The 26,663-nt window shown below is 40.4% G+C and overlaps 1 protein-coding gene across 1 annotated transcript in view; it reads right to left on the reverse strand.

Moving 5' to 3' along the window:
* Positions 1–26,663, reverse strand: part of MORC1 (MORC family CW-type zinc finger 1) — a 168,544-nt gene continuing 141,881 nt past the window's right edge. The window contains exons 22-27 of the mRNA XM_069552938.1: positions 25,445–25,511; positions 22,945–23,091; positions 13,793–13,880; positions 12,254–12,307; positions 3,537–3,731; positions 1–768 (exon numbers count right to left, since the gene is read on the reverse strand). Coding sequence (XP_069409039.1) covers positions 610–768; positions 3,537–3,731; positions 12,254–12,307; positions 13,793–13,880; positions 22,945–23,091; positions 25,445–25,511 — 710 coding nt within the window. The 3' untranslated portion in view covers positions 1–609. The remainder of the gene's footprint in view (positions 769–3,536; positions 3,732–12,253; positions 12,308–13,792; positions 13,881–22,944; positions 23,092–25,444; positions 25,512–26,663) is intronic.

The following is a 26,663-nucleotide window of genomic DNA, read 5'->3' on the forward strand; positions in this document are numbered from 1 at the left end:
TTACACAAACTATTAAATGTTTTATTGCTTTTATCCAAAGTTGCAAACATTTCTAAACAAAAGTTATCAAGGAAAATGTACAATTCTTACATATATGTGTAATATGTATTCACATTATACCTAGAAGATTGTTTCTTTAACTCAATAATAAAATTATCATATAAAATATATCTCAAAGTTGTTTTGGGAATGTATATTACCTGCTTTACTGAGTGCTGACTGTAGTGGAGAAGGGGTATAATGTCTTTCTTTTTCAACTGAAGTTTCATAAGGACGTGATTCTGTAGTCCTTTGAGTATTGCTCTTAAGAACCATGCTTTTACAATCTTTTTAGTGAAAACAAAATATAAGCCTAAAAGACATATCTTTCTTAGTAGCTCACATGAGAATTAGAGAACTCTGGAAATGGTTTCTGAAAGAACAGGAATAGTTACAGAACAGAACTGGTAAATATGCAAATTATAACTCAGTCTCCATTTTTAAAATACAAAATTTTCTTACCATTAAACAAGGTGAACTTTACAATAACAAGAACAGAGGAGATTTCTCTTTTAAAAAAATCTTCCTTTCTTATTAGCATTTTAAAAAAGGGAATGCCTTTTCTGACTTCTAATTTTGAGAAATATTTTTCTTTTTTTCTAAAAGGAGACGATGCCCTGTATCTGTAGTCACTTTATTTACAAAAGCCTTCTGAAAAAGGAGATTATCTTCTTTCAGCAAAGCTTCTAAATAAGCATCAATCTGCTCCAGATCTCCGGCTGGACCACCCTGGAAAAGAGAAGCAGCAGTCACAACTGGGGAAGAAGCTACAGGGTTGAGCCCGGTTGTCTGGGTGACCTTGGACCAGTCTTCCCTACAAATCATGTAGCAACAAAACCCAGTTTGCATCTGAATAATGCTTTTAACCTTTTGAAATGATTTTGCATTTAATCTCATTTTATGTTCACAAGTGGTTAGGACCTTGGATCTTTTTATTCTTCTTCTGTAGTGGAGGTTGTTTAACTGTGGTCTTTTTTTTTCCCCTTTGATTTAATTACTTGTCATATTCCTAAAGCCCCTACTCATCTCATTTTTGTCTCTCTGTGTGTGTTATAGGCTCTCCTCTTAGGGATGACCGAGGATGAGATGGCTGGATGGCATCACGGACTCGATGGACGTGAGTCTGAGTGAACTCTGGGAGATGGTGATGGACAGGGAGGCCTGGCGTGCTGCGATTCATGGGGTCGCAGAGAGTCGGACACGACTGAGCGACTGAACTGAACTGAACTTCCATCTTAAAATCCATGAATTTTGAGTCTTAGAGGCAAAACAGATGGGTAGGCAAATTCTGACTTCTCTGTTTCTCCTCTTTCCTCTGCAGCATCTTCCCCCATAGCCTTCGGCTTGCTGCCCTGATCTGTCCCCCCTTCCCTTTCTCTGCCTCTTTCTCTCAGTACTCTATTGGGGTAATCTCAAGCTCTCCTTTCCTGAGTTTCTTGATCCATGAACAGTTGGACAAATGCTCCCTCTTTCCCTAAATCACAGTCCCCCAGGTCCAACCACAGGATCAACTTGCTCTCCAACTGAGCTTATGGACAGGAGAATTTTCAGGAAGGACCTTTCGGGAATAATCCTGATGTTATCACTACTTCCAAGTATCTGGCACTATGGTAGTCTCTCCATCCCTCATCTGGTTCCATTAAATGTGTTGTTTGCTTTGTTCCTTTTGCCCTAGACTTGTTCAGCCCTCTAACAAGTCTGTACTATACTGCATTCCAGCTTTGTAACTAGGACCCTGTTTCTGCAGATGGGTTTCCATGATGCTGATATTCACTAGGGTTTCAAAATATTCACAGACCCTGAGGCAAGCCCTGTGTGACCCTTTCTGACACTAACAGCTCTCAGCCTGTTCAGTCTGGTCTAATTCCCTGGCTCCTGCTTTCTACGCAGCAGGCCAGACTTCCTCCTAGGACTCCAGGTTGGTTCTTGTCCTCAGCTTCTTCATGAGTTGTCCCAACAGACTGCTCCAGGTCCATTTAACCTCTCGTCTCTGCTCTATTCCATCGTAGTTGCTCAGGCAGAGGCAGTGAAAATGGCAATTTCAACTAGGGAAAGCAGGAGCCCTTTGAGCACCTCTCCAGCAATACTGGATAAAGCATTTCACATAATGTGGCTAAAGCCCTTCACCTCTTTTCTAAAGTTTGTGAATAAAGCAAATTAAGTTAGAGATGATATACTTACTTTGGTTACTTTGAGGAAACTTAGGGTCTGACACAGAAAGAAGAGTAAACTACTATTCTTTCATTAATTTTTTCCTAGCTGAACAGATTTGCTATTATGAGACCCAATAGTTTTTATGAACTTTCTTGATAGAGAGCCGTATTCTATTACTGTGATGAAGAACTTTGGTCTTTATAGTTTTTCTTGTTAGGGAAACAACAGGCATCACTGAACCCTATCGTGGTTCACCAGCAAGGCCGTGCTCCAGGCCGAACTCTGTGGGAGACAGCTCCTGCCTTCTCACCCTGCATGGCCCAGGAAGGACCTGTCTCCTGTCCCAGACTCAGGGCCGATGTCAGAATTTTCTGTGCAGCCCAAGACAATTTTCTCCCCCTTCAGACCCTGTTCCGTATATTTTTAAAGCAGGTTTTATGATATCTAAGGATCTTCCAGGTTACCATGACAATGATCTGAGCCAAAGGCTGGGTGTGAAGCAGCCCCAGGAGTGTGCCGGTGTCCACCCCCAGGGCTGGGGAAGCAACACGATCTACGTTGCTGAGTGTGCGATGACAAGTTGCTCCAGACACAGACCTGCCCCGAGGGCCTCCACAAAGCTCTCTGAGCCCCTCTTAGGGATCTTTCCTAGGAGTCCCACTCAACCACCTTTGTTTACACCCCGAGAAAAGCTGAACAACACAGACATAGTTCCTGGGCTCACTGCTGATTTCACAATTTATTTTTTTAGCATCTACAGAGAGACTTTTTCAACATTGGCTATATATATTTGAATTTTTGATAGATTCTTCCCAGCATTTCTGTATACTGTAATCAAAGACAGACTGTTCCTTACTGACCCAATATATCACAGAAGCCCAATTCTTTATGTATTTAAATACATAAAAATAAACAAGAGGAACAGCAATTCATACTTACATGATATTTCCTGATTTCTCTAACCTTGCCTCTAAGATTAGAAAAGTCTATTTTTTAACCTATATATTAGGATAAAAATTAAAATCTTTTCAGTTGTCTGAAAAAAAATTTTTTAAATTCCTACCAGAAATAAGCTAATGAAAAGACAGAATAATTGAAATATATCAACAGCCCAAAGCTTCTGATTTTTTTTTAAGGGAAAAAATAATAGGCCTTTGAACAATGTTCTAACTTGTACTTTTAAGGCTCATTTATTTGTGATTTGCAGGTCTTAGGGAGAGTGAGGGCTACAGTAAGTGACCCGTCCACTCAGTATGTGGACGACGATGTCAGGAGAGGAAGTCAGCCCAGGGCTCTCTCCACAGCATGTGTTCCTACTAATCAAACAACACTTCACTACTTACCAGCTGAAGCTTCTGCAATAATACTGCCAGTTTTACACGAAGCTTATTCAGTTTATCTTCAGTAAGTTTTCTTTTTTTTTCACATTGTCCGAGAGATACTTCATTAACCATTTCTCTTTGGTTTGCGTCACAGATAACAGACTGAATTTTGGTCTTTAGTTTTTTTTCATATTGGACCATGTAAACATCACGGATCTGGGAAAGTTTTTAAAACAGTTTTAGTATATTTTAAAAATATTACTTTCCCCTTCATATCACAATTCTACACATCTGTCTCTATATGTATGTACTCTGGGTAGTCTACGTTTAAGATAGACTGGTCCCTTAAGGAACTGACAATCTGATGGAAGAGAAAGGAGGGAAAATGTACAACAGTCTAGTAACTATAATATGAGAGGGCACACCAAGGTTGGCTCAGAAACCCTTGCTTTGAAATGAAGAAGAAACTGAGTAACGGTTGGATTTGTTCTCCCAACAGGGCCACCATATTCTTCAGGGCACAAAGGGACAGGCGCCTGTGCCCCCTCTCCATAGCAACAGCAGAACAGCCAGCAACTTGGGGTTTCCAGACAGATTATGTATTGTCTATGACTCAAATTTGTAGCATCTGAAAAACATAGACGCTACAATAAGAGGAATTCATAGTTTGTCACTCTCCTTGGGTTGTTTAATATGACATAAAGACTATGGTTATCTACTAACATGTATGACCTTTGCTGATTCAAGAGCCTTGGTGATTTTCCGGAGCTCATATTTATTATGCCTGAGACACCTACAGGGCAGAGAGAAGGCATGGAGCAGCAAATGCTTCAATTTCAAAATGACATTAATTGCCTGTATCAACATTCTGAGGAGGCCAGGGGGTATTCTGAGAACAGAGATATAGGGCAAATTCTGTTTTGACAAACATTTGAATGCTTTTGCAATAAAGAGATTTCTGTGTTCTAACAGGCTGGGTTGCCAGGAAAATTGTAAGGTAGCCGTGTTTGTTTTCCACCACACTCACTGCACATGCAGGCTCTTTCCCAGCACTGTCCATGTATCTCCTTTCAGTACTCCTTGACCTCACACACAATTCTCCTTTTTCTATAAAATTCTTTAAACAAACAAACATCCCTAGGTACACTGATTTCTGTTTAATAGTCACTGACTACTTCCTAAATTCAAGGCACTGAATTTTATAATAGTGATGAAGAGATATACAGGGTTCAGTCTTTGCCCTCAACAACCTTCTAGTCTATAGAATAGGAGAATACAAGTATGTGAATATTATATCTTATGGGAGAAAATGGACTGTGCCCCAAGTAAGGCACAGATATTACTAAAGTTGAGAGGAGGGTGAGGAGTCTCCATTAAATTGAAGAGCATTAAAGTCCCAACTTAAGGTATTTGAGTTAGGTTAACATCAGTAATTTATCCCCAAAGGTAAACTTCCATGTGCTATTAACTGAGGGGATATTTGGGAGTGGGGACCCAAATACCACTCCAAAGTGGCAAACATTGGCCATATATACACGTGTTTACACACATACATACACTCACATATATCATGTGTGGTATTAAAGGCAAGACTTCATTTTGAGATCAATAGATTGCCATGTAAGGAAATCTTAGATGTTTTAAAGACTTACATTGCCTGGATGTTTGTGTGAGGGATGTTTGTGTGAGACTCTGAAATCCTTGACCTGGCTTTCCCTCTTCTTACCTTACTTCCTAAACTCTAGCCCTCGATCTTCCTGGTATACACCAAGCTCTCTCTTGTCACAGGCCCTCTTGCACTTGCTGCTTTCTTTGTTCAGTAAATTCAGCTCCAGGTCTACACAAGGCTCCTTCCTGGCCTCAACCAGTATTAAAACATGGCTCAGATATTCCTTGCTCTCTGTATCTGAAATAGCCTCTTCTTCCCCAACACACCAAGACTGTCTATCCCCTGGGCTTGCACAATTATTTTACAGCACATCACACTGGATATTTATTTATGTCTTATTTGAGTGTGTATTATCTATCTTTCCCTTTGGAATGTAACCTCAGTGTAAAAAAACAAAACAAAACAAAACAAAAACTGGTTTCATGCACCTTTATTTCCAATGCCACAGGAAACTAAACAGTAAAGAGCTGGGACAGCAGATGTTCAGCATTCACCAGCAAGGGGTTTTCACACATGTGGGCCAATCCTGCCTTGAAAAACAGGCTACATTCTGGATCTTGGAGGGGAAGCCATTTTTGAAAATCCTTCCTTCAACCTACAAGAAGCTGATGGCTTACAACTAAGGCAACCACCACCTCCTCCAGGAAGCATCATAGATACTTCTGGTGGAGGCTTCTGTCAAATCTAGGAAGTAAGATCTCCCACGGCCTGAAGGGAGAGCAGGGTAAATAATGCAACACAGTGGGAATAATGACGGCAGAGTGATAGACGGTTCAGAAGTCAGCAGCCAACTACAGTTCTTAGTTTTCAGAACTTCAGAATTTATAGCTTTTGCCATCCTGAACAATAGCCAGGAAACACTTTCTTATAAAAGGCAACAATAATAAAACAAACCAAAATAGATAAAATTAAAAAGAAACACAGAATATGAAAAACAATGATTACTTATTGCTCATCAGCAATAAAAAGAAACACACAACTGTTACACTTAATGGATTTGAAGGGAATTTCATTGATGAATAAAGCCACTCATAAAATGACACCTACTCTATAATTCCATTTCATTAACATTGCTCGAATGACAAAACTATAGAGATGGATAACAGATTCGTGGTTGCCTGGGGTGAGGGGTGTCTGTGCGGGTGGCCTCTGACTATAGCGGGCTAACACAGGGGGATCTTTGTGCTAATGGGAGCTTGTATTCTGACAGTGGTGCTGGTGACACAAATCCACACACATGATAAAATGAGACACACATTCTACCAATTTCAATTTCCTGGTTTTGATACTGTACTATAATTATATAATTATGAAAGATACAAGCACTGGGAAAAATTGGACGAAGGGTACATGGGACCCCTCTACTAGTCTATAATTTGCTGTGTATCTACAATTAATTTTTTTTAAGTTCAAAAGATAGCACTGTTAATACAGTATAGCTTTAAGAATGTTTATATAGCACACTATATTCAAAATCATATTCAGTCTCTCAAAGTTCACTATTTTGTAACCAGTGAACTCTATTTCCTTCAAACACTACTGGCTAACTTAGCCAGTTTCTTGATTTATGCTTCTTTCTCAGGCTAACATCTCCACAAGGTTTCTATAAAAGGTGACAATTTTGATAACTTTGAAAGCTGAATGTAAAAGGACTTCTGGCTGTTTTAACATTTTAATTAAGGTGGGTAGAGAATTGTAACAGGATGAGAGGCTTAGTTCTGCTGGTTAAACTCACTTTTGTAGAGGTATTTGTGGTGGATCAAAAATGGAATTCTTCCAAACCCTATTAATTCAGGATGGAATTAGGATTTGAAAGAAAGGATATTCAACTGAGATTTAATTTTCTGCCTTGAATTTAAAAAGTCAGAGCTCTGGCAGCTCTGGAGCTCCAGAATTTTAACAAGTTTGCACAAAGTAAGGCAGGCCTACAAGGTCTATAGATTTTAGTCCTCTATAAGAATATGCACGTGTTTGTGCAGGCAGGCATTACAGCAGAAATAATCACCTTTGATTCAATGCACAATAGTAAGGTCCAGATGCATCAAAGGTTCTTATTGATGCCTCTAGAATATGAGTAGATTGCTAATTTCAAGGATTCTATAGTCTAATTGGGGAGAAAATGAAATACAAGAAACTACTGTAATATAAGGCAGAAAATTTAATTAATACTAAAATATAGTTTTAAGGTTCTCTCAGAATACAGAAGTCAAGATGAGTTAGTTTCATATGGAGAGACTAAGGTAGGCTTGACATAGAAGGCAGCATTGGCTAAGCGCTACAAAGAGTGGGTAGACACCTGTGGACTGGGGAAATGGGAAAGAGTATTTGGTGGGGGGATAGCACGGGCAAAGGCTCAGAGGCTTGCCAGTGTAGTAGGTTGGGGCAATTCCATTTTGGATGGAGCAGATGGCTTGCAAAAGGAAAGAATGAAAGATGGTAGTTCAGGTTGGGTTACACAGGACCACCAATGCTGTTATGAATCAGCTGCTGTTCTAATAGTTATGGAAATTGCTGATGCAGTCAGGGCAAGGTGACCAAAGAAGTTTGTAACTGCCAGGGGTCCTCTCTTCATTAAACATACATACCTTAAAGCAAGGTGCATAGTTATCTCCTAACAGATTTCAACAAATGATTTTAATATTAAGTTTTTATAACCATGCACTTAAAGCTACTAGACATTAACAAAGTCCCTAAGATCAGTTTCATGTGAGGAAACTCATGATTTCAATTATTCTGTATTTTGCTTGTGCTCTCAGTTTCAAAAGGAACTCATGGTCTCCTGACTCTATTTGTTTTGATTCTTTGAATCCCACCTGCCCTGAACATTAAGAGGATTCTGCTGCTGTTGCTGCTAAGTCGCTTCAGTCATGTCTGACTCTGTGCGACCCCATAGACGGCAGCCCACCAGGCTCCCCCGTCCCTGGGATTCTCCAGGCAAGAACACTGGAGTGGGTTGCCATTTCCATCTCCAAGGCATGAAAGTGAAAAGTGAAAGTGAAGTCGCTTAGTCGTGTGTGACTCTTAGCAACCCCATGGACTGCAGCCTACCAGGCTCCTCTGTCCAGGGTATTTTCCAGGCAAGAGTACTGGAGTGGGGTGCCATTGCCTACTCATCCTCTATTAATATCTTGAATAAACAGTTATTCAGTCTGGCCTCCAAGACCCAACAACTTGGCTCCACTATCAAGTGTAGACACTGAAAAAATATCATTTAGAACAGATATGAAGGACATGTATATAGCTGGATAAGCTGAAGATGTATGACAAACTAATTTGTAGAAAATTTCTAAGTTTTACAGTGTAAATATTTAAAACAGAGTTCCCTAACCAACAGATAAAGATCTGCTGAGAGATTCAGGAGCCTTACTGGCAATTTGTTAAGCTGGCTACCACAGACTTGGGACAATTCCTGGCGGGACACTGAGCAACCTACCTACCACATGCCCTCTCGACACCATATCTTACTGTCAGTAGCTCGCCATATACAACTCGTCCTGTAATGTCAAGGTGGCTAGTAAGTAAACAAGAATCTTTTATACCAATAGGCTGAGAAGCTGTAGTATAGCTGTTGTTGTTGCTGTTTAGTCACTAAGTCATGCCCAACTCTTTGGAACCACATGGACTGTATAGCCCACCAGGCTCCTCTGTCCATGGGATTTCCCAGGCAAGAATACTGGAGTGGGTTACCATTTCCTTCTCCAGAGGATCTTCCAGACTAGGGGTTGAACCCATGTCTCCTACATAGCAGGAGGATTCTTAACCACTGAGTCACCTGAGAAGGCTGTAATATACCTACTACAAGTAATACATGAAAATTCTATAAAGATGACTGTTACAGTCTGAATAAGAGAAAGATGGAAGAAAGTGGGGTCATGAAGAGCTCTGGAGTGGGACAAATCTGGGTTCCAACCCTGAATCTACTACTTACTTGTATTATGACTTGGAATGTTATCTTTCTGATTCTCCATTTCCCTATTACTAACATGGAGACAGTGGCACCTACCTTCCAGGTATTGTGAGAGTTAAATGAGGCAACATAAATAAAAGCCTAGTTCAGTGCCTGGCACTAGTGACTCTTAGTCAATCACAGTGTTAGATGCACTGATGAAAATATTAGCACTAGTGCTAGAATAAGATCAAAAATATATTGGAAAAAAGGCTGTCTTTTATTCTAATTAGGGAATGCTGACAGCTAAGTCTTCATACTGAAAATGTTCAATTGCAGCTTTCTCAAAAAAACATTATCCAGAAAAGAAATTCATTTTGCAGTTGAACAATGATGAGAAATTGAGAGTTACAATATTCCTTCATTTCCAGTTGCTTATCACAGGCCAGCAGACACTCAGGGAGAGACATCAGAGGCAAATATATCAACAGGGGTATTAGGTTTAGACACACCCTAAAATTGAAACAGTTTGTGACACAGCCTTTTCAGAAGAAATCTAGATTAGGTTCGAATTTTCATTTCAAGTCTGCCTAGTTACATGCTTCGGGGAACTTACTTCCCAATTCTATTTCATTTATAAAACATGAATATTCAAATGTACTCCATTCCCTACAAAAAGGATAAGGAGATGCCTATGCTTATAGTTATACTGAACACAACTTCAGGGAGCATGATTCACCTCCCAATCTTTATAGATTTACATGTTATTATGAGAACTTTCCAGAAGATGGCTATAAACATAAGCACTAGGAAGAAGATGCTAGTATGTGAGCTAGTGATGGAGCTGGTGCACCTGTCGGAGCAAACACAGGTGATGTGTCAGTGGAGTCCAAACATCTCAGCATTGATCCTGGTGCCATGAAAAGTTCTAGACTGTTGTGGGCTCCATGAAGTATCTGGGAACTTCGGGGGTGGCACTGGCTCCAATGCTAATCCCTTGTATTGGCTGGGCCAAGTTCACACCTTGCAATCTCAGTTCCCTTGAGTGTGAATTAAGGAAGCTGAGGGCATATGATTTTGAGGTATTTCTCCAGTAGAGCCAAAGGACTCTGTGGACTCTCTTCCCCTCCCCCACCAAGGGAATCTTTAAGAACTAGATACAGAGTATTCTAAGAAAACTGTAAAAAAAAAAAAAAAGCATCTGCTGAGAGAAAGATTATAATGAAATACACCAAAAAATACCAGTGATTTGTGAATGGTTTGAGACTATGGATGAATTCCTTAAAATTCCTTTTAATTTCTTTTATTGCCATTAACTATTGAGCTATTTCAAATCCTAAAAGATGATGCTGAAAGTGCTGCAATCAATATGTCAGCAAATTTGGAAAACTCAGCAGTGGCCACAGAACTAGAAAAGGTCAATTTTCATCCCAATCCCATAGAAAGGCAATGCCAAAGAATGCTCAAACTGCCACACAATTGCACTCATCTCACACACTAGTAAAGTAATGCTCAAAATTCTCCAAGCCAGGCTTCAGCAATACGTGAACCGTGAACTTCCAGGTGTTCAAGCTGGTTTTAGAAGAGGCAGAGGAACCAGAGATCAAATTGCCAACATCTGTTGGATCATCAAAAAAGCAAGAGAGTTTCAGGAAAACATCTATTTCTGCTTTATTGACTATGCCAAAGCCTTTGACTGTGTGGATAACAATAAACTGTGGAAAATTCTGAAAGAGATGGGAATAGCAGACCACCTGACCTGCCTCCTGAGAAACCTGTATGCAGGTCAGGAAGCAACAGCTAGAACTGGACATGGAACAACAGACTGGTTCCAAATAGGAAAAGGAGTACATCAAGGCTGTTTATTGCCACCCTGCTTATTTAACTTGTATGCAGAGTACATCATGAGAAACTCTGGGCTGGAAGAAGCACAAGCTGGAATAAAGAATGCCGAGAGAAATATCAATAACTTCAGATATGCAGATGGAACTACCCTTATGGCAGAAAGTGAAGAAGAACTAAAAAGCCTCTTGAAAAGTGAAAGAGGAGAGTGAAAAAGTTGGCTTCAAGCTCAACATTCAGCAAACTAAGATCATGGCATGGAGTCCCATCACTTCATGGGAAATAGATGGGGAAACAGTGGAAACAGTGTCAGAGTTTATTGTTTTGGGCTCCAAAATCACTGCAGATGGTGACTGCAGCCATGAAATTAAAGATGCTTACTCCATGGAAGGAAAGTTATGACCAACCTAGACAGCATATTAAAAAGCAGAGACGTTACTTTGTCAACAAAGGTCCAACTAGTCAACGCTATGGTTTTTCCAGTGGTCATGTATGGATGTGAGAGTTGGACTGTGAAGAAAGCTGAGCACCGAAGAATTGATGCTTTTGAACTGTGGTGTTGAGAAGACTCTTGAGAGTCCCTTGGACTGCAAGGAGATCCAACCAGTCCATCCTAAAGGAGATCAGTCCTGGGTGTTCATTGGAAGGACTGATGTTGAAGCTGAAACTCCAATACTTTGGCCACCTGATGAGAAGAGCTGACTCATTTAAAAAGACCCTGATGCTGGGAAAGATTGGGGGCAGGAGGAGAAGTGGACAACAGAGGATGAGATGGTTGGATGGCATCACCGACTCAATGGACATGAGTTTGGGTAAACTTTGGGAGTTGGTGATGGACAGGAAGGCCTGGCGTGCTGTGGTTCATGGGGTCTCAAAGTGTCAGACACGACTGAGCAACTGATCTGAAATGAACTGATAGCCACTTTTAAAATAGAAAGATCATAAACCCAAAAATCTGTTGATAGAATTTTAAAAAACCCAGAGAGATATCATATTGTCCAAAATAAAGATGTTAACATACAAATGATTTCTGATTTAGCACAGTGTATCAAAAATCCAATGACTCTATTTCTTAAAGACTCCAAATGTCATATTTCCTGTTCAAAATATAGTCCAATAACAAGTGTTTAATAAGCTTTATGGTTTGGAAACATTTGCATCTTTAAAATTAAAAAAGATGTTGCTTTGTGACATCTGATATGCTACACATTAATCTAAGTCTTGATAAATGAGTGCAAATTTGATTTTCTTTCAAATGTAACATTTGGAAATGTGTATTATTTCTCCTTTGGAATACAGGATCATTTAGAATATAAATGACTACACTGAAAGGAAGCTTACCTGGTTGAAACACATTTTCAGCTTTTTGTTTGTCTGTTCTGGGCACTGCTCCAGCTGTTTTCATAAATGATAACAGAACAGGATATTAACTTTTAGAGAATGAGCTGTCTACAGTTGAGCTACAGCGTGTAAGTATCTAGTAGTATAAACAAAGCATCAAAGCCTAGAACTTGCCAATATTGGTACTATGGGTTTTTAAAATCCAAGTTAAATTAATTACCTACAGTAGACCTCACTTCATTCTAAAAATTATTAAGATAGCTTACATTATACAATATGGTTTTAAAAATTTGCAGATGAAAAAGAAAATCAAGGTGAGGGAAAGTAAATGATAAATAATAAATAAAGAAGCTGGAGTTAGGATATCATGGATGGGGGCACAACAGCAATAATCTGGGGAGAGACACTGACACATGGGTCAGTATTTAAAGTTAGAGACTAGTTGAGGTCACCTAGAAACATTTAGTAGAAGAAAGTGGTACAGGAACAAGCCCTCAGAAATGCCAATGCCTAGCAAACAAATAGAGAAGTTGCCAGCACAGAGGATGGGGGAGGGAAGCAGGAAAATGAAAATTTTGTGCTGTCATGGAAGTTACAAAAAGAAAGTGCTCCAGGAAAGAAAGAGGGGCCAACTGAAGTGATGTCTCTGAGAGGTCAGGCAAGAGAAGTGACTACGGCATTGGTCAGGAGAGTGGCCACTGGTGGCCTGACAAGACAGTCCCAGTGAAGTCGTGGAGTCAAGCTCCATGGGAGAGAACGAGGTGACAGTGGATGGTGAAGAAGCAGAAGCGATGATGGACTTCATCCAGGATCAGATGAAGGCATACGGCACCTCTGCAGATTATCATGTGGTGCTCTTTTCACTGATACCTTTTCACGTGCATCTATCTTTTCCACAAGCAACACCAGGCATGAGATTGGAGACAGAGCCCCCTAACCTCATGTACCCGGTGGGCCTCCTCCAGCTCTGGTGAGCAGCTCTGGTGGCCTCGGGCCCGCACCCCTCACTCAGCTTCTGCCCAGCCTGCCGGGACTCAGCAGCTTGGGGACTGCTCCTGGTGAGCGGTGCCACACTCATCCTGTGTGCCCCAGGGAGCTGCTGGTCAAAGTTTTCCTTCTCATCATATATAGTATTGCCACTGAGAGGAGATTGCGTAAATATGGATACAATGTTCCTCATCCTTGCCTGTGATGTCTTACTGATTCTAACCCAATCTTCTCCTTGGTTCTTCATAAAAGGTGGCTGAGGGAGAGTATCTAAGGAACAGGGACTATTTCTGGTGCAGGGAAGGAAGTCAAGGACTATGTCCTGTCTCTTTCCATCTCAGTGACCAACTACTCTCAGTCTGTACAATCTTCCCAGAGTTTAATTAAACTTTGGCCACGTTTGTTTCCAATGCAGCTTTAATTCTCAGCCACCCACTTGCTATAAAGTTCCTAATTCACTAAATCTATTCTAGGTAACCCTTTACCTCTTCACTGAAGATTCAATTCAGGGTATTATGTCATCTCCTCAAAGTTTAAAAAAAGCCAGCTTACCTCAGAACTTGCTGTAAGTTCCTCCAGAGATGTCTGGCCAAACTCTGATGGTAGCTGATACTCAGGAAAAAAATACAGAAGAATCTCCCTAGGAAGGTAAGCACAGTAGAGATGGGAATACACCAAGAAAAGAGACGCAGCACTCATATGTCAGAAATAGATCTGTCTCCTGGGTTCTGTGAAGTTATCTTGGCAAAGATAAACATTCATAACTGGCAAATAGTTAGTTTTTATCACTGGCATCAAACTGTTCTACAAAAGGCACTGACTTTTGTAGCGGGGACAGGGAAGTGGCTATCTGTGAAAGGGCAGCACGAGGGATCCTCTTGGGGATGGAAGTGTGTATCTCGGCTGTGTCAATGCCAAATATCCTAATTGTCATACTGTTCTATAGCTTTGCAAGATGTTACAAAACCAGATAAAGGGTACAGGGGACACCTCTGTATTATTTCTTACAACAGCATGTGAATCTGCATTTATGTTAAAATAAGACGTTGATTAAAGCAAGCGAGCATGAGCTCACAATGCCCATCCCTAACCAAGCAGTCCAGAAGACCCTTGCACCTACTTGAATGTTCTCCCTGGCAGAGGTCCAAGCCAACACTGCAAATCTCCTGGAGGAAAAGAGGCTGACTGATTTTTTTTTTTCCCCTAACAAAACCAAGGAACTTAACTCTCGGGAGCAGTTTTTTCCTCCAGGACTATTTCAAGAGCTCATACTGGACCCAGCCCTTTCTAGACAGCAATGGTCATTGTCTGACAGGTGCTTCATTTTGTCAGAAGGCAGTAGCACTCTGCCCTAGTGTGGTGACTTTTCTAGGATTAATCACATAGATGATACACATTTCATTCAGGAACAAGAAATCTAGAAATTTACAGCTACCACATCTTAAAAGTGAACAATGTTTTATGTTGGAGTGTTCCAAGAACTTCCAAGGGATTTACAAAATTTTTTCAATTATAAAATAACTTGGCACACAAAGAAAAACATCTTTTTCTCATATAATTTACACTACCAGTATTTTAAGTATATTATTGGTGGTGATATTCATTTGTAATTTTAAGGAGATTTAATCTAAAAAGTTAAAACTCCTCAGGATTTCACAGTAGTGAAAGTAATACACACACATACAACACCTCAGAATTATTTGCCTGGCTAGTAAGAAGCTGAGCGAGTAGGAGGCAAGATGAAATGGAGTTTCTGGGTATTTGAGCTGAGCAGAAATCAGCTCAAATAGAAATAAATGCTTCAACTAGACTCCCTGGGAAAGGGGGCCTGTGGTTAAGAGTATGCTGGTTTGGTGAAGCAGAATTGGTGAGAGGTTTTTAAATCCAAACCATCCCTTTCCTTCCCTAAATCTAGCCTCCTCCCCTCCAATATGAACACAGGGTTGAAACCTCATCTAAGCACTGGTCCTTTTCACGGTGGGTATAAATTCTTTTGGGTTTATATTTAGAGCTAATCAGCAATCTTCCAAGGAAGTATTTCTAGAAAAACAAATATGTGGAGGTGGTGGCATGTGGTGGGGAGTGGGAGAGGGCAAAGGGGCAGGTTGAGGAGAGACAAAGCTCTGAATCAGTTCTGCATTATTCTCAATCTGTAAAATCTCTGCATCAAAATTTACATGAAACATCATTATAGTCTGAATAATGTCTCACACATGTGTACTACTATTTCTAAAGACAGAGCGGTAAAGAGACACACACACACAGAGGGAAAGACCATTTTAAAGTAAAACACTTTATATAAAGGTTTTATGGAATCGCTTGTTACAAATAGCTCTTGTCATGGTTGTATTTTCTCAATATCCTTAAGCTCATTCATTCCACAGACATTTCCCAAACCTCTGCTAAAACCCAGCCTGTATCTAGTGGCACTTTCCAGAGACTGGCATCATGCCCCCATGCTAGGAACCCAATACAACCTTATTACGCTGAATTCAGCCTCGTAGAGAATGCAGACATTATGAAGCAAACTATCCAATCCAGTGTCACAGAGGCTAGAATGAGAATGCAGCCTCATGGTTACCTAAAGGATGGGACCCAACCTTGTGCTTGGGAAGCCCCAAAGGAAGAGCCGGAATTAGCCAGCTGGAGGGGCAGGGGATTCAGCCTGTGAAAAAAGAATTGCAGGCCAAGCGCACTATATGCTGGAGCACTGAGTGTTTTCTGATGGCACTGAGAGCCCTGGTCAGATTCAACCACTCTTTCTAAAGTGCTAAAAATGTGCTAAATGTTGCTGTAGGCTTTATATGCAAAACTTCATATAATACTCATGGAAGCTCTTTGATTGAGGACTTTTTCCTACTTCAATCTGTCTGGTTCTCTAATCGTTAAGGACCCTCATCCCTACCCTGGGACTTCCCAGAAGGATCAGTGGTAAAGAATCTGTCTGCCAGTGCAGGAGATGCAGGTGACGTGGGTTCGATCCCTGGGTAGGGAAGATCCCCTGGAAGCAGAAATGGAAACCTATTCCAGTATTCCTGCCAGGAAAATCCCACGGACAGAGGAGCCCGGTGGGCTATGGTCCATGGGACTACTAAGAGTCAGACACAGCTGAGAAACTGGGCACATCCCCACCCCAACCTTCAGTCTCCCTCTCTGCCCCTCTCCCTCTGGGACCTCAGTATCTAGCTTTGTACCCTCTTCTCCACATGGCTTCTGCTAAACAGTTCTTCCCTTGGGGATTCTGTCCCATGAGACTGACAAAGGAAACAAATTATTAATATCCTGCTCTGCAGTTTGTAAGTACAAACACACAGACCTTCACATTTTCCTTTTCCTGAAAAATTAATTCAGGAAAACTGTTAGACACTACTGAAAAGAGGGTAAGCTACCAACAATTACAAATGTAGGGTCTGAATGTAGATGCTTAAGAGCTCTTTAAAAATTCCTTTATTTATTGCCCTGAGTCCCTTTCTTCAGTGATAATCTTCAATGACACCTTCTTTTGTTCCTGAGGATATATTTCATCAAACCTCTCTCCACCCTCAAACTTTAGGTTCCCTTTAAGACAGAGATAGTGATACTCTAATCCACAGAAGGTCCCACAAGGAGGTGCTCAGCACAAAACAATAGGAATAAACTGGTGTCTGGAGTATCCAGGTGGATGCTGTGTATTTTGGGGGGGACTCATGAACAAAGTGGGCTTTCCTAGTAGCTCAGACAGTAAAGTATCCGCCTGCAATGCAGGAGACCTGGGTTCGATCCCTGGGTCAGGAAGATCCCCTGGAGAAGGAAATGGCAACCTGCTCCTGTATCCTTGCCTGGAAAATCCCATGGACAGAGGAGCGTGGCAGGCTAGAATCCATGGGGTCACAAAGAGTCGGACACAACTGAGTGACTAACACACAGACACACCAACCAAGTGCCACCATTCACCGGGAGTCTTTTGGCACCAGGAACACCCCTTCTTCCCTTGGAGCATTTACTCATAGTTCTACCCCCAAACTTGACAATAAAATCAGGAATTTGTCTTTAATAACATTATCTCTCTTCTTGGAAGCTCAAGACGTAAGTATCCTGAAGATCCTTCAGAGCTATTGTTTGCATCCAGGACTGTGATCTAGGACTAGCTAGGATGCCCATTTCTGCAGAAATCATATCTGTATCTGCAAGTCTGAGCTGCAAATTTTTATTGAGTTCAACTACTTGAGCTACAACACTGAATCAGCTCTGTCTCCATATATATGACGACCAGGCTTTGAAAATCTCCAGCTCAGGGCCATTTCCTTTTCAGTCCATGGTCATATCCTTTCTCAACAGAGTACTTTTTCCTTAAGAAAAATCTTTCTTGCATTAACACAGCTCCACTCTTTCTATATATGAGCAGAGATACATAGAGTTTCCACATTATCTTGTTGTTCTCTTTGAAGTGTAAATTAGTTAATAATAAGCTTGGTCTTGGCTAAGCAGAAGAGCAAGCCTCCTACCTGAGGAAGAGTGAAACTCCCTTCTTCACCTCAGTGAAAAGGCTATAGAAATGACATGGCTCCACTTTTTAAACCCAGGAGTCAAATCCTGATTTTTGACAGACCTCAATTGCTAATTAAAAAAAAAAAAATTGTGATCTTTTCTTTTGCTTCCGTAACAGGCATACATGCTCAATTGTTCAGTCATGTCTGACTCTTTGCGACCCTATGGACTGTAGCTTGCCAGGCTCCTCTGTCCATGGAGTTCTCCAGGCAAGAATACTGGAGGGAGTTGCCATAGCTGGTAGCAACCTATAAAAAGTGACTTTCTTTTTAAATTTTTTTTGGCATTTTTTAAAGTTAAGATAACATAAAGCATACTTGTACTTTTGTACAGGTGAAATCAATGAAGTCTGACATTATCAAGTTTACATCTACAATGATAAACTAAAAAGGCACTACAGGTTAGGATTTATGAGTAAAAACTGTGAGACCAGATTGCCAAGATTTAAATCCCAGCTCTACCACTTAAGAGTTATGTACTATTGGGCAAATTACTTAACCTCTGCATACCTTAATTTTCTCATCTGTAAAATAGGGATAATGAAACTATCTATTTATAGGGCAGTTGTAAGATTTAAGTGAGTTAACATATGCAGAGCCCTTAGGACAGTGCCTGGCACATAATAAGTGGATAATAAATATTACTATTGTTGTTGAAAGTGATCTGAGATTTGATACTGTTTCAATATTTAGGACCATCTGACAAAATTCAGCAATCTGGATCTCAGTTTACCTTATTTACCTCTTACTTACACAACTCAGATGCACCCCATTATCTGAAAATACTTTAACATCCAGCAATATTATTCACTGCTTTTTACAAAAATCCCTTTCAAAAAAAAAAATCCCTTTCAATTTAATTAAAAGAGTTCTTTGAAAATCTACTAATATATGTTAGACATGGTGTGAAAGATTCAATCTGTTTTAAAAAGGAGTTACTATATTTGCAGATTAAACAAATTAATATACAGAAAACAAAAATAACACAAGACAGGAAAATGCTAAAGTAAGCATAATAGGTGATAAGATGGATGATAAAAACTTCCATTTTTAGTGGAAGAGGCCCACTTAGCAGTGTTGAAAGGGGTAAAGATGATGTCACATTCAAAGTGACCCGAGTGGAGGGAACACTCCGCACCCTGCAAAGGAACTGACTGCTCTTTTATCTGTGACAAGCAAGACAAGTCTGGTGGACAATCATGATTATAAAGAATATGGTGCCCTCCATACTGTAGACAGGCCACCAAAACCTTCATGGCTGGAAGAATTTAAAGTCTAGTTAACATAAGGACTAAGATATGGACCAAGCAATATATCAGTGCAGTATAAGAAGGAAAAAAAAAACAAACATAACACAGAAGGCAAGAAATCTTTCTTCACTGGTGAAATGTAAGAAAACACACTGCTGCTGCTGCTGCTAAGTCACTTCAGTCGTGTCCGACTCGGTGTGACTCCATAGACGGCAGCCCACCAGGCTCCCCTGTCCCTTGGATTCTCCAGGCAAGAACACTGGAGTGGGTTGCCATTTTCTTCTCCTATGCATGAAAGTGAAAAGTGAAAGAGAAGTTGCTCAGTCATGTCTGACCCTCAGCGACCCCATGGACTGCAGCCTTCCAGGCTCCTCCATCCATGGGATTCTCCAGGCAGGAGTTCTGGAGTGGGGTACCATTGCCTTCTCCGAAGAAAACACACTACATCTTGCTAAAGGCAAAAGAGAAAACAGGTAAATGAGGAGCTCCTTTTATTCCAGTTAAAACCTTGTGTTGTGTGCAATTCTTTTCCCAGTGAATATTTTTATAAAATAATCACCACAAAAAATTCAAGCCACTATAGAAAGGAGCTTATTTATTAACTCATTTGGCTTTCAGAGAATTCAGTTGATAATAGTATGATGATTTTAAGTACTAAAGATTCTGCATGTTCATTAGGGAGATGGTTTCTGGGAAATTTTAATTTTCGACTGATGCCTAATTATAGAAGTGGATGCACCTTACAGTCTTAGTACTCTCAATCAGATCATCTCCTTTTTGATCACATGTAACTCATTAAAATGAACAGTAATGATACACTTGGATGCAGAACAAAAATTAGACAAGTGAAAAAATAAAGAAAATGATAATGTATAGTTGTACATCCAAACTCTGCTACAAGATAACCAGGCAAGTCTCTCCAGGCTTACAGTGTAGAGATGGCAAAGCATGTGTGGTATCTGTATGTGTGTATGTATTACAAAAAGTGTGTGTGTGTATATGTAAGTGTGTACATCTGTATGTATGTGTGTCTGTGTGTATACACTGTGATTAAGAGGATGAAATTCCAAATCAGGGAGCCTGGACTCAAACACAGCCCTGTCCTTGGCAGCTGTGTAATTATATCTGTGATCTGTGACTTCAAGAGTTACTTAGTTTCTATCTCCCTTTTTCTTTTTGGCCATATCACGTAGCATGTGGGACCTTGGTTGAATTGAGACCAGGCCCCCTGCACTGGACGCTCAATGTCATAACTACTGAACCATTAGGGAATTCCCTAGTTTCTCTTTTTCAGTTTAACTTTAAAAAAAAACAGTTAAAAATAATATCAGCTTTGTAAGTTTGTGTAAGGAGCTAATGTATAAAAAGAACTTGAGTGAATGAATAAAATAAAATAATAATGATTTTTAAATGATAGCTATTATTATCAAGAAGGCCTGGTTCACTTGAAGCAATGTTCCAGTCATTGGACATGTCATATACATTGTCCATACATTTGAAAATAATATGCATATATTTATTTGCATAAATAAATGTACACAGACATATTCATATATAATTTATTGCATACTACCATATCTTAGGGACCAATTGACATGCCTGAATCTTATAACTAGTAAGAATCCAGGATTCAAATTTATGGCTACCCAACATCAAAGATGAGGATCTTACATAAAGCTTCTGATCAAGTACCGATAGAAGGCAAGAAAATGGGTGGAGAATCCCATTCTTTAGGGACTAGACTGTGGGCCATGGCAATATGACACGGACATCCACCATATAATCGGGTGATACTGGTCCTGTCCTGAGGTCTGGTTTTCTCTGTTCTATTCCCATGCTAGTACAAGCTTGCCAGCCAGGCAACATGCAGAGCTGGTGGTCACGACTTAGTGTTCGGGAACGCAGCACTCTGACTTCATTCCTTGGTCAACAACTTGTCACTGGGTTCCCACTGGCATTAGTGAAAATGTGTCCTGATGCAAAGTCCAAAGTGGATCCACCTACATACAACAAGAGCTTCCCTCTTTCACCTGGGGCAGGATAGGCATTAGTCGTTACGTTCCTAAAGGATAGCAGGTGAGCCTTCATCTCATGTAGTAGAGCCCCATGGCCCTGGATGCTGCCACAGAGACTTCCCTAGAGCCCAGGGCAACGACAGAATGGCATCCATGTCTTCCAGTGGTTTGCAGTCTATTTTCACACACAGGGGGCTTCCCTGGTGGCTCGGACAGTAAAGTGTCTGCCTGCAATGCGGGAGACCTGGGTTCGATCCCTGGGTTGGGAAGATCCCCTGGAGAAGGAATGGCAATCTACTCCAGCACTCTTGCCTGGAAAATCCCATGGACGGAGGAGCCTGATAGGCTACAGTCCATGGGGTCGCAAAGAGTCGGACACGACCGAGCGACTTCACTTTCACACACAGGACCCTAGACCCTGTCCTGGGCCTGAGTAGGGGCCTTGGCTCCCTATATATATCCCCTACCTCACCTTTCTCTTCCTACCTGTCTGCCAACTCTCTTCTTCAGGAAGATTGTCAGTCTCTGATAAGAAAGTCAAAATGTCCCAAGGGAAAATACTATTCCAGCTAGAGCACACTATGTGTTTCCTTCTGCTAAAAGTCTCTTACCTTATCCAGGCTGCTCACAGTCTGTGAAGCCCAACCAAACCAACTGGCTGTGCTAATTTAGTGGTGTTTCTGCTCCTGACCCCCACCCTCTCATATGACACCTATTTGAGGGCATTCTTCTGTATAGTCACTTCTTTGGCTTGATCGTGAAGCCCCCTATCTTTGGCCCCTACTTGGAACATCTCTGAACTTTGAACTTTACACTCATGTCTCCATCCTTGCCGGTAGTACAGATGTGAGACTTGGGCCATAAAGAAGGCTGAGCACCAAAAAACTGATGCTTTCGAGTTGTAGTGCTGGAGGAGACTCCCGAGAGTCCTTTGGACAGCGTGGAGATCAAACCAGTTCAATCCTAAAGGAGATCAACCCTGAATATTCATTGGAAAGACTGATGCTGAAGCTAAAGTTCTAATTTTTGGCCACTGGATGCAAAGTGCTGACTGACTGGAAAAGACCCTGATGCTTAGAAAGACTGAGGGCAGGAGGATAAGGGGGCCACAGAGGGTGAGATGATTGGATGGCATCACCAGCTCAATGGACATGAATCTGAAACTCCAGGAGAAGGCCATGGCAACTCACTCCAGTATCCTTGCCTGGAAAATCCCACAGACAGAGAAGTCTGGTAGGCTAGAGTCCATAGGGTCTCAAAGAGTTGGACACAACACAGCAACTGAACAACAACTCCATCCTTTGAGAACTGAGACCCAGACATTTAAATCCCTCATTAACCATGCCCGTGAATGTTAAGGTTCTACACTGAAGCAAAAGGTAGAACAGTTTCTCTCAATAAGTTCAGCATCTAAAGCTACAAAAAAGACTTCTTAGAAGGCCATAATGTCATTAGGGTCTTAGTGAGGCAGAATTAAAAAAAAAAAAAGGGGGGGGGGGAAACAAGGGAAGGAGGGAGAGAAGGAGGGAAGGTAGAAGAGGAGAAGGAAGAAGGAAGGAGAACTTCAGTAACAATTTTCTTTTTCCCCTTTCTGATAAATGTCCCTCATTCCTTTGTTTTTAATAGCCCTTTCTGTCCTATCTTCTATCCTTATAAATTCTGATTCTTTATTACACTGGAGAGAAAACTAACATCCACTAGATTGCTGGACCATGTAACAATAGGACAGTTAGTGACAATAATTTGATTTGAAAAGACATGTAACCCACACTATATCTAAATCAGTGCAGTTAGGAGACAAATCATAAAGTCATTCTATTGAATTTTCTCAATAATATCACCACTCAATAGAGAAAGAAAATCAGGAGTTGTCACTGCTTAGAAAATTCAACAAAGCAGGTAAACATCTTTACCTTAAATTAGATGTCAGTTTTCTTACTGTTTCCTTGACAGACGTGCTTTGAGAAGATTCTGTCAGTGAAGAAGCAACTTTACAACCACCACTCACAGAAACTCTGGCTTTATATCCAGAACTTGGATTTAAATCTTCCACTGGCATACTGGGCAAAAACAAGCTGAGGGTTAGAATTTCTAAGTGGAAATCATATTAGATCTAATAAATGAAAAAATATTAATACACAACAAATGAGGTGTTAATATGTAACAAATGAATGCATGGACATAAATGTAATGCTGAAAACTGTCATTTACACAGATATAAAAAAGCAATTCTCAATTATATGAATACTGTTTATTCCTAAAAAATCTTGTTTCAAGGTTTTTGGGTAACCACAATTAAACAGAATTGGCAGTACTTTATTTTTAACAACAGCAGTGATCTACCACTTGCCTCCTATTTGTTGGAAGGAGTTTTTAAACTCAAGTTCTACTTTAGCCTGTGGGAGAGTGAAAATGTTAGTTGCTTCAGTCGTGTCTGACTCTTTGCGGCCTGCCAGGCTCCTCTGTCCATGGAATTCTCCGGGCAAGAATACTGGAGTGGGTTGCCATTTCCTTCTCCAGGGGATCTTCCTGATCCAGGGATCAAACCCAGGTCTCCTGCATTGCAGGCAGATTCTTTACAGTCTGAGCCACCAGCCTGTGGGAGAGTGGGTGCTAAAGGTAGGTCCAGAAATAAAGCAAAGTCAGTTGAAAGAAATATTTAGTCAAGATCTGATGGAGGAAGAGGGTTTCAGGTAAAGTGTAATGATACTAGGGTAGAAACAAAGTAGGGTCCTTGAGAGATACTTGAGAAGGCCGGGGCTGCAGGGCTAGGGCACACAGGAAGATGCAGAGTGGACCTGAGAGGTACTGGCTATGGCGTGGGGACTGGAGCTTATTTAAGCAGAGCAGGTGCTCCCACTCGAGGGTTTCTTACATGGGAGGGAGGTAATCTGATTGACACATGTTTTAAAAGGATAACTGGCTGCAGCATGGAGATTAACTAACAATGATGATTCATGAAGTAGTGTATAGTGTGTTAATGAGGCCTACAGGTTTCAGTATTATGAGAATAAAAATGCTTAAGAGGGCTAGGGGATACACAATATGGGAGGCAAACCTGGGTAGGTAGGTTGGGACCAGATGATGCAGAGTCTTGTCTATCAAGTGAAAAGGAGATTTTTCTAACCCCTTCGTGCTAACATCCATAAATTAAGACCACAGCTCTAGAGAGCTTCCTGTATTCACACTATATGGGTCTTTTTTAAAAAATTGGATAATAGTTTACGGCAAATGGAAAGCGCTTCTACTGTCAACAGTTCTTTGGCATTAATTATACTGTCTAACTTGAGCTGATACTTTATTTAAGATTAAGAACATTATAACTAATGCTTAATTGTCCATTAAAGAACATTCACACAGGGTCTGGCACTTATTAATTATAACCTCCTTTATGCTGAAATTTTATTAGAGAAGTCCTTAAAGTTTTTTTTTTTAACTTTACCACTTTGGGGATGCTGGACACTCAGCCTGCTGTTGCCATGGAGGGTAAAATGCACTACACCAGAAGACACACATGCCTCCCTGAACCTTCGTTTCTTCTCCTGCCACATAATAACAGAGCCTACTTCACAGGGCTGTGCCAAAGATGATACAAGATACACACAGAATTTATGCATGCTGTTATTAAGTCCTCAGTAGAGGGTACCTAGTTATCACTGTCTTTAGAATCATCTTTATTATTACTACCACTACTAAATGAATTTGATAAGATTCTTCCATTAAGATTTTCTTAACTGGATCATAGTTCTAACATTCACATTTGAGATATGATTCAAAGATTATTTGAAGAAAACCAAAAGTTCATAAAAACCTAAGAGTAATATATGAAATAATACACAAACACACATAGACAACATGTGTATACACATACACACCCACACACACAGACACATTCAGAGCAGAGTGAGGCAAGAATTTGCTTCCTTGAAAACACTTTTTCCCTCTATTGGATAGCCAAAATATTCAGCTGATTACATTTAAATGTGACAAAAGCCTCATGTCAAGAATGTCGTAGCATACAATGATTATTACACTTACATATATGTATGCAAATAAGATTATAAGCCATACCAAAAAAAAAAAAAACTTGGTCATGACTTCATAGTCATACCTTACATGACATTTTCATTCTTTGACTATATTAGAATAATTTGAATTAGTTGCTTGCTATGAGTAGGAAGTTACGCCTGTTCCATTCCTGAATCCTCACAAAAGAAAATAAAAGGTTTGGGAAAAGAGTAAGAAATCTAGGGTATTCTATTCTTTCCTGTCTCCTTTAAAATTCTGTTCCACTTTTAATTGCCTTTGCTTGTTGCTATTATTTTCTTTCTCCTTGTATTTAAACACTGATAATTACTTTTCAACAGTATAATTGTACTCCCCTGGAATTTTGTATAATTGCAGTACACTCACCTTTCCCATTTAGGTGATGAAGAATTTCTCTTTATTTCTGGGGTATCACTGCACAGCTCGTGTTTTTCTTCAAAAGAACATAGACAAAAATGAAGATAACCACATTTTGGCAATCACACATAAGAGTGAACTAAAGGAAGTGTTAGCAGCTCATTAACAACTTGCATGTAATTTGGCTTTGTATTCAAACACTCTTTTGTAAAACTGCACCAATATCTTCTCAAGACAATTTACAATAACCTCTTAATAAAGTGTACATAGTGTACAAGAATCTGAGAGCCTCTGTAGCTTGTTTTTTTGTAATTTACTTCTAGTGATGCTTATTTTCTGTTATTGGTGTGCACGGGATAACTAACTGGAACTGTTTAGTGTCCCTTCTCTCAGCAGCCTCTGCACCCAGACAACTACTTGTCTTCCCTAGTATCTTACTCTCTTCCTTTGGGTTCAGGTTCAAAGACATCCTGAAAGACCCCAATCAGAAATGTGCCCCTAGAAGAGACCTGGATTTTAAAGCAGTAAGAGACCTACAATCATCGAGTTCGTCTTCTCACTCAGGGAACCTCGGAATCAAGAGGTTCAGAGAGGTGAGTGCTTTGTTAACAGGCCATAGAAAAGCAGAGACTTCCCTGATGGCTCAGATGGTAAAGCGTCTGCCTGCAATGACGGAGACCTGGGTTCGATTCCCGGGTTGGGAAGATCCCTTGGAGAAGGAAATGGCAATCCACTCCAGCACTCTTGCTTGGAAACTCCCATGGACGGAAGAGCCTGATATGCTTTGATCCCCTTGGACTGGTTTTGAGAGGATCTTGGGGAGAGCCTAAGAAATAAGTCAACGTGTCCTTCTTCCATCTAACTCTAGAATCCTTTGTGATAACTGTGATATTGTTCCACCAAGTAAACCCTTGCTACAAAGTCCAAGGCCATTGAAGGCCAAGTGGAACAGGAAAGCAACAAGAAATGTTTTAGATGGTTAGGACCTGCCTGACTACTCTAAGGAGACATAAAAGAGAATAGACAGAGAGGTTTTCCAAGCACACAGCAGGCACTGTTGGTTTTACTCATGATCTGCATGCAAAGTGAAATTTCTTAACCTAATAGCCAACTAATTCATGATTACAGTCATTTGAAAATATTTCACAATTTGTTCCTTCCAAATCCAGGATGAGTATTTGAAATTAAATGTTAATTTTAGGATCAAAATTGTACTAACAATTTTTCT

This window comes from Ovis canadensis, chromosome 1 (assembly GCF_042477335.2).
Source record: "Ovis canadensis isolate MfBH-ARS-UI-01 breed Bighorn chromosome 1, ARS-UI_OviCan_v2, whole genome shotgun sequence".
Classification (NCBI taxonomy): domain Eukaryota; kingdom Metazoa; phylum Chordata; class Mammalia; order Artiodactyla; family Bovidae; genus Ovis; species Ovis canadensis.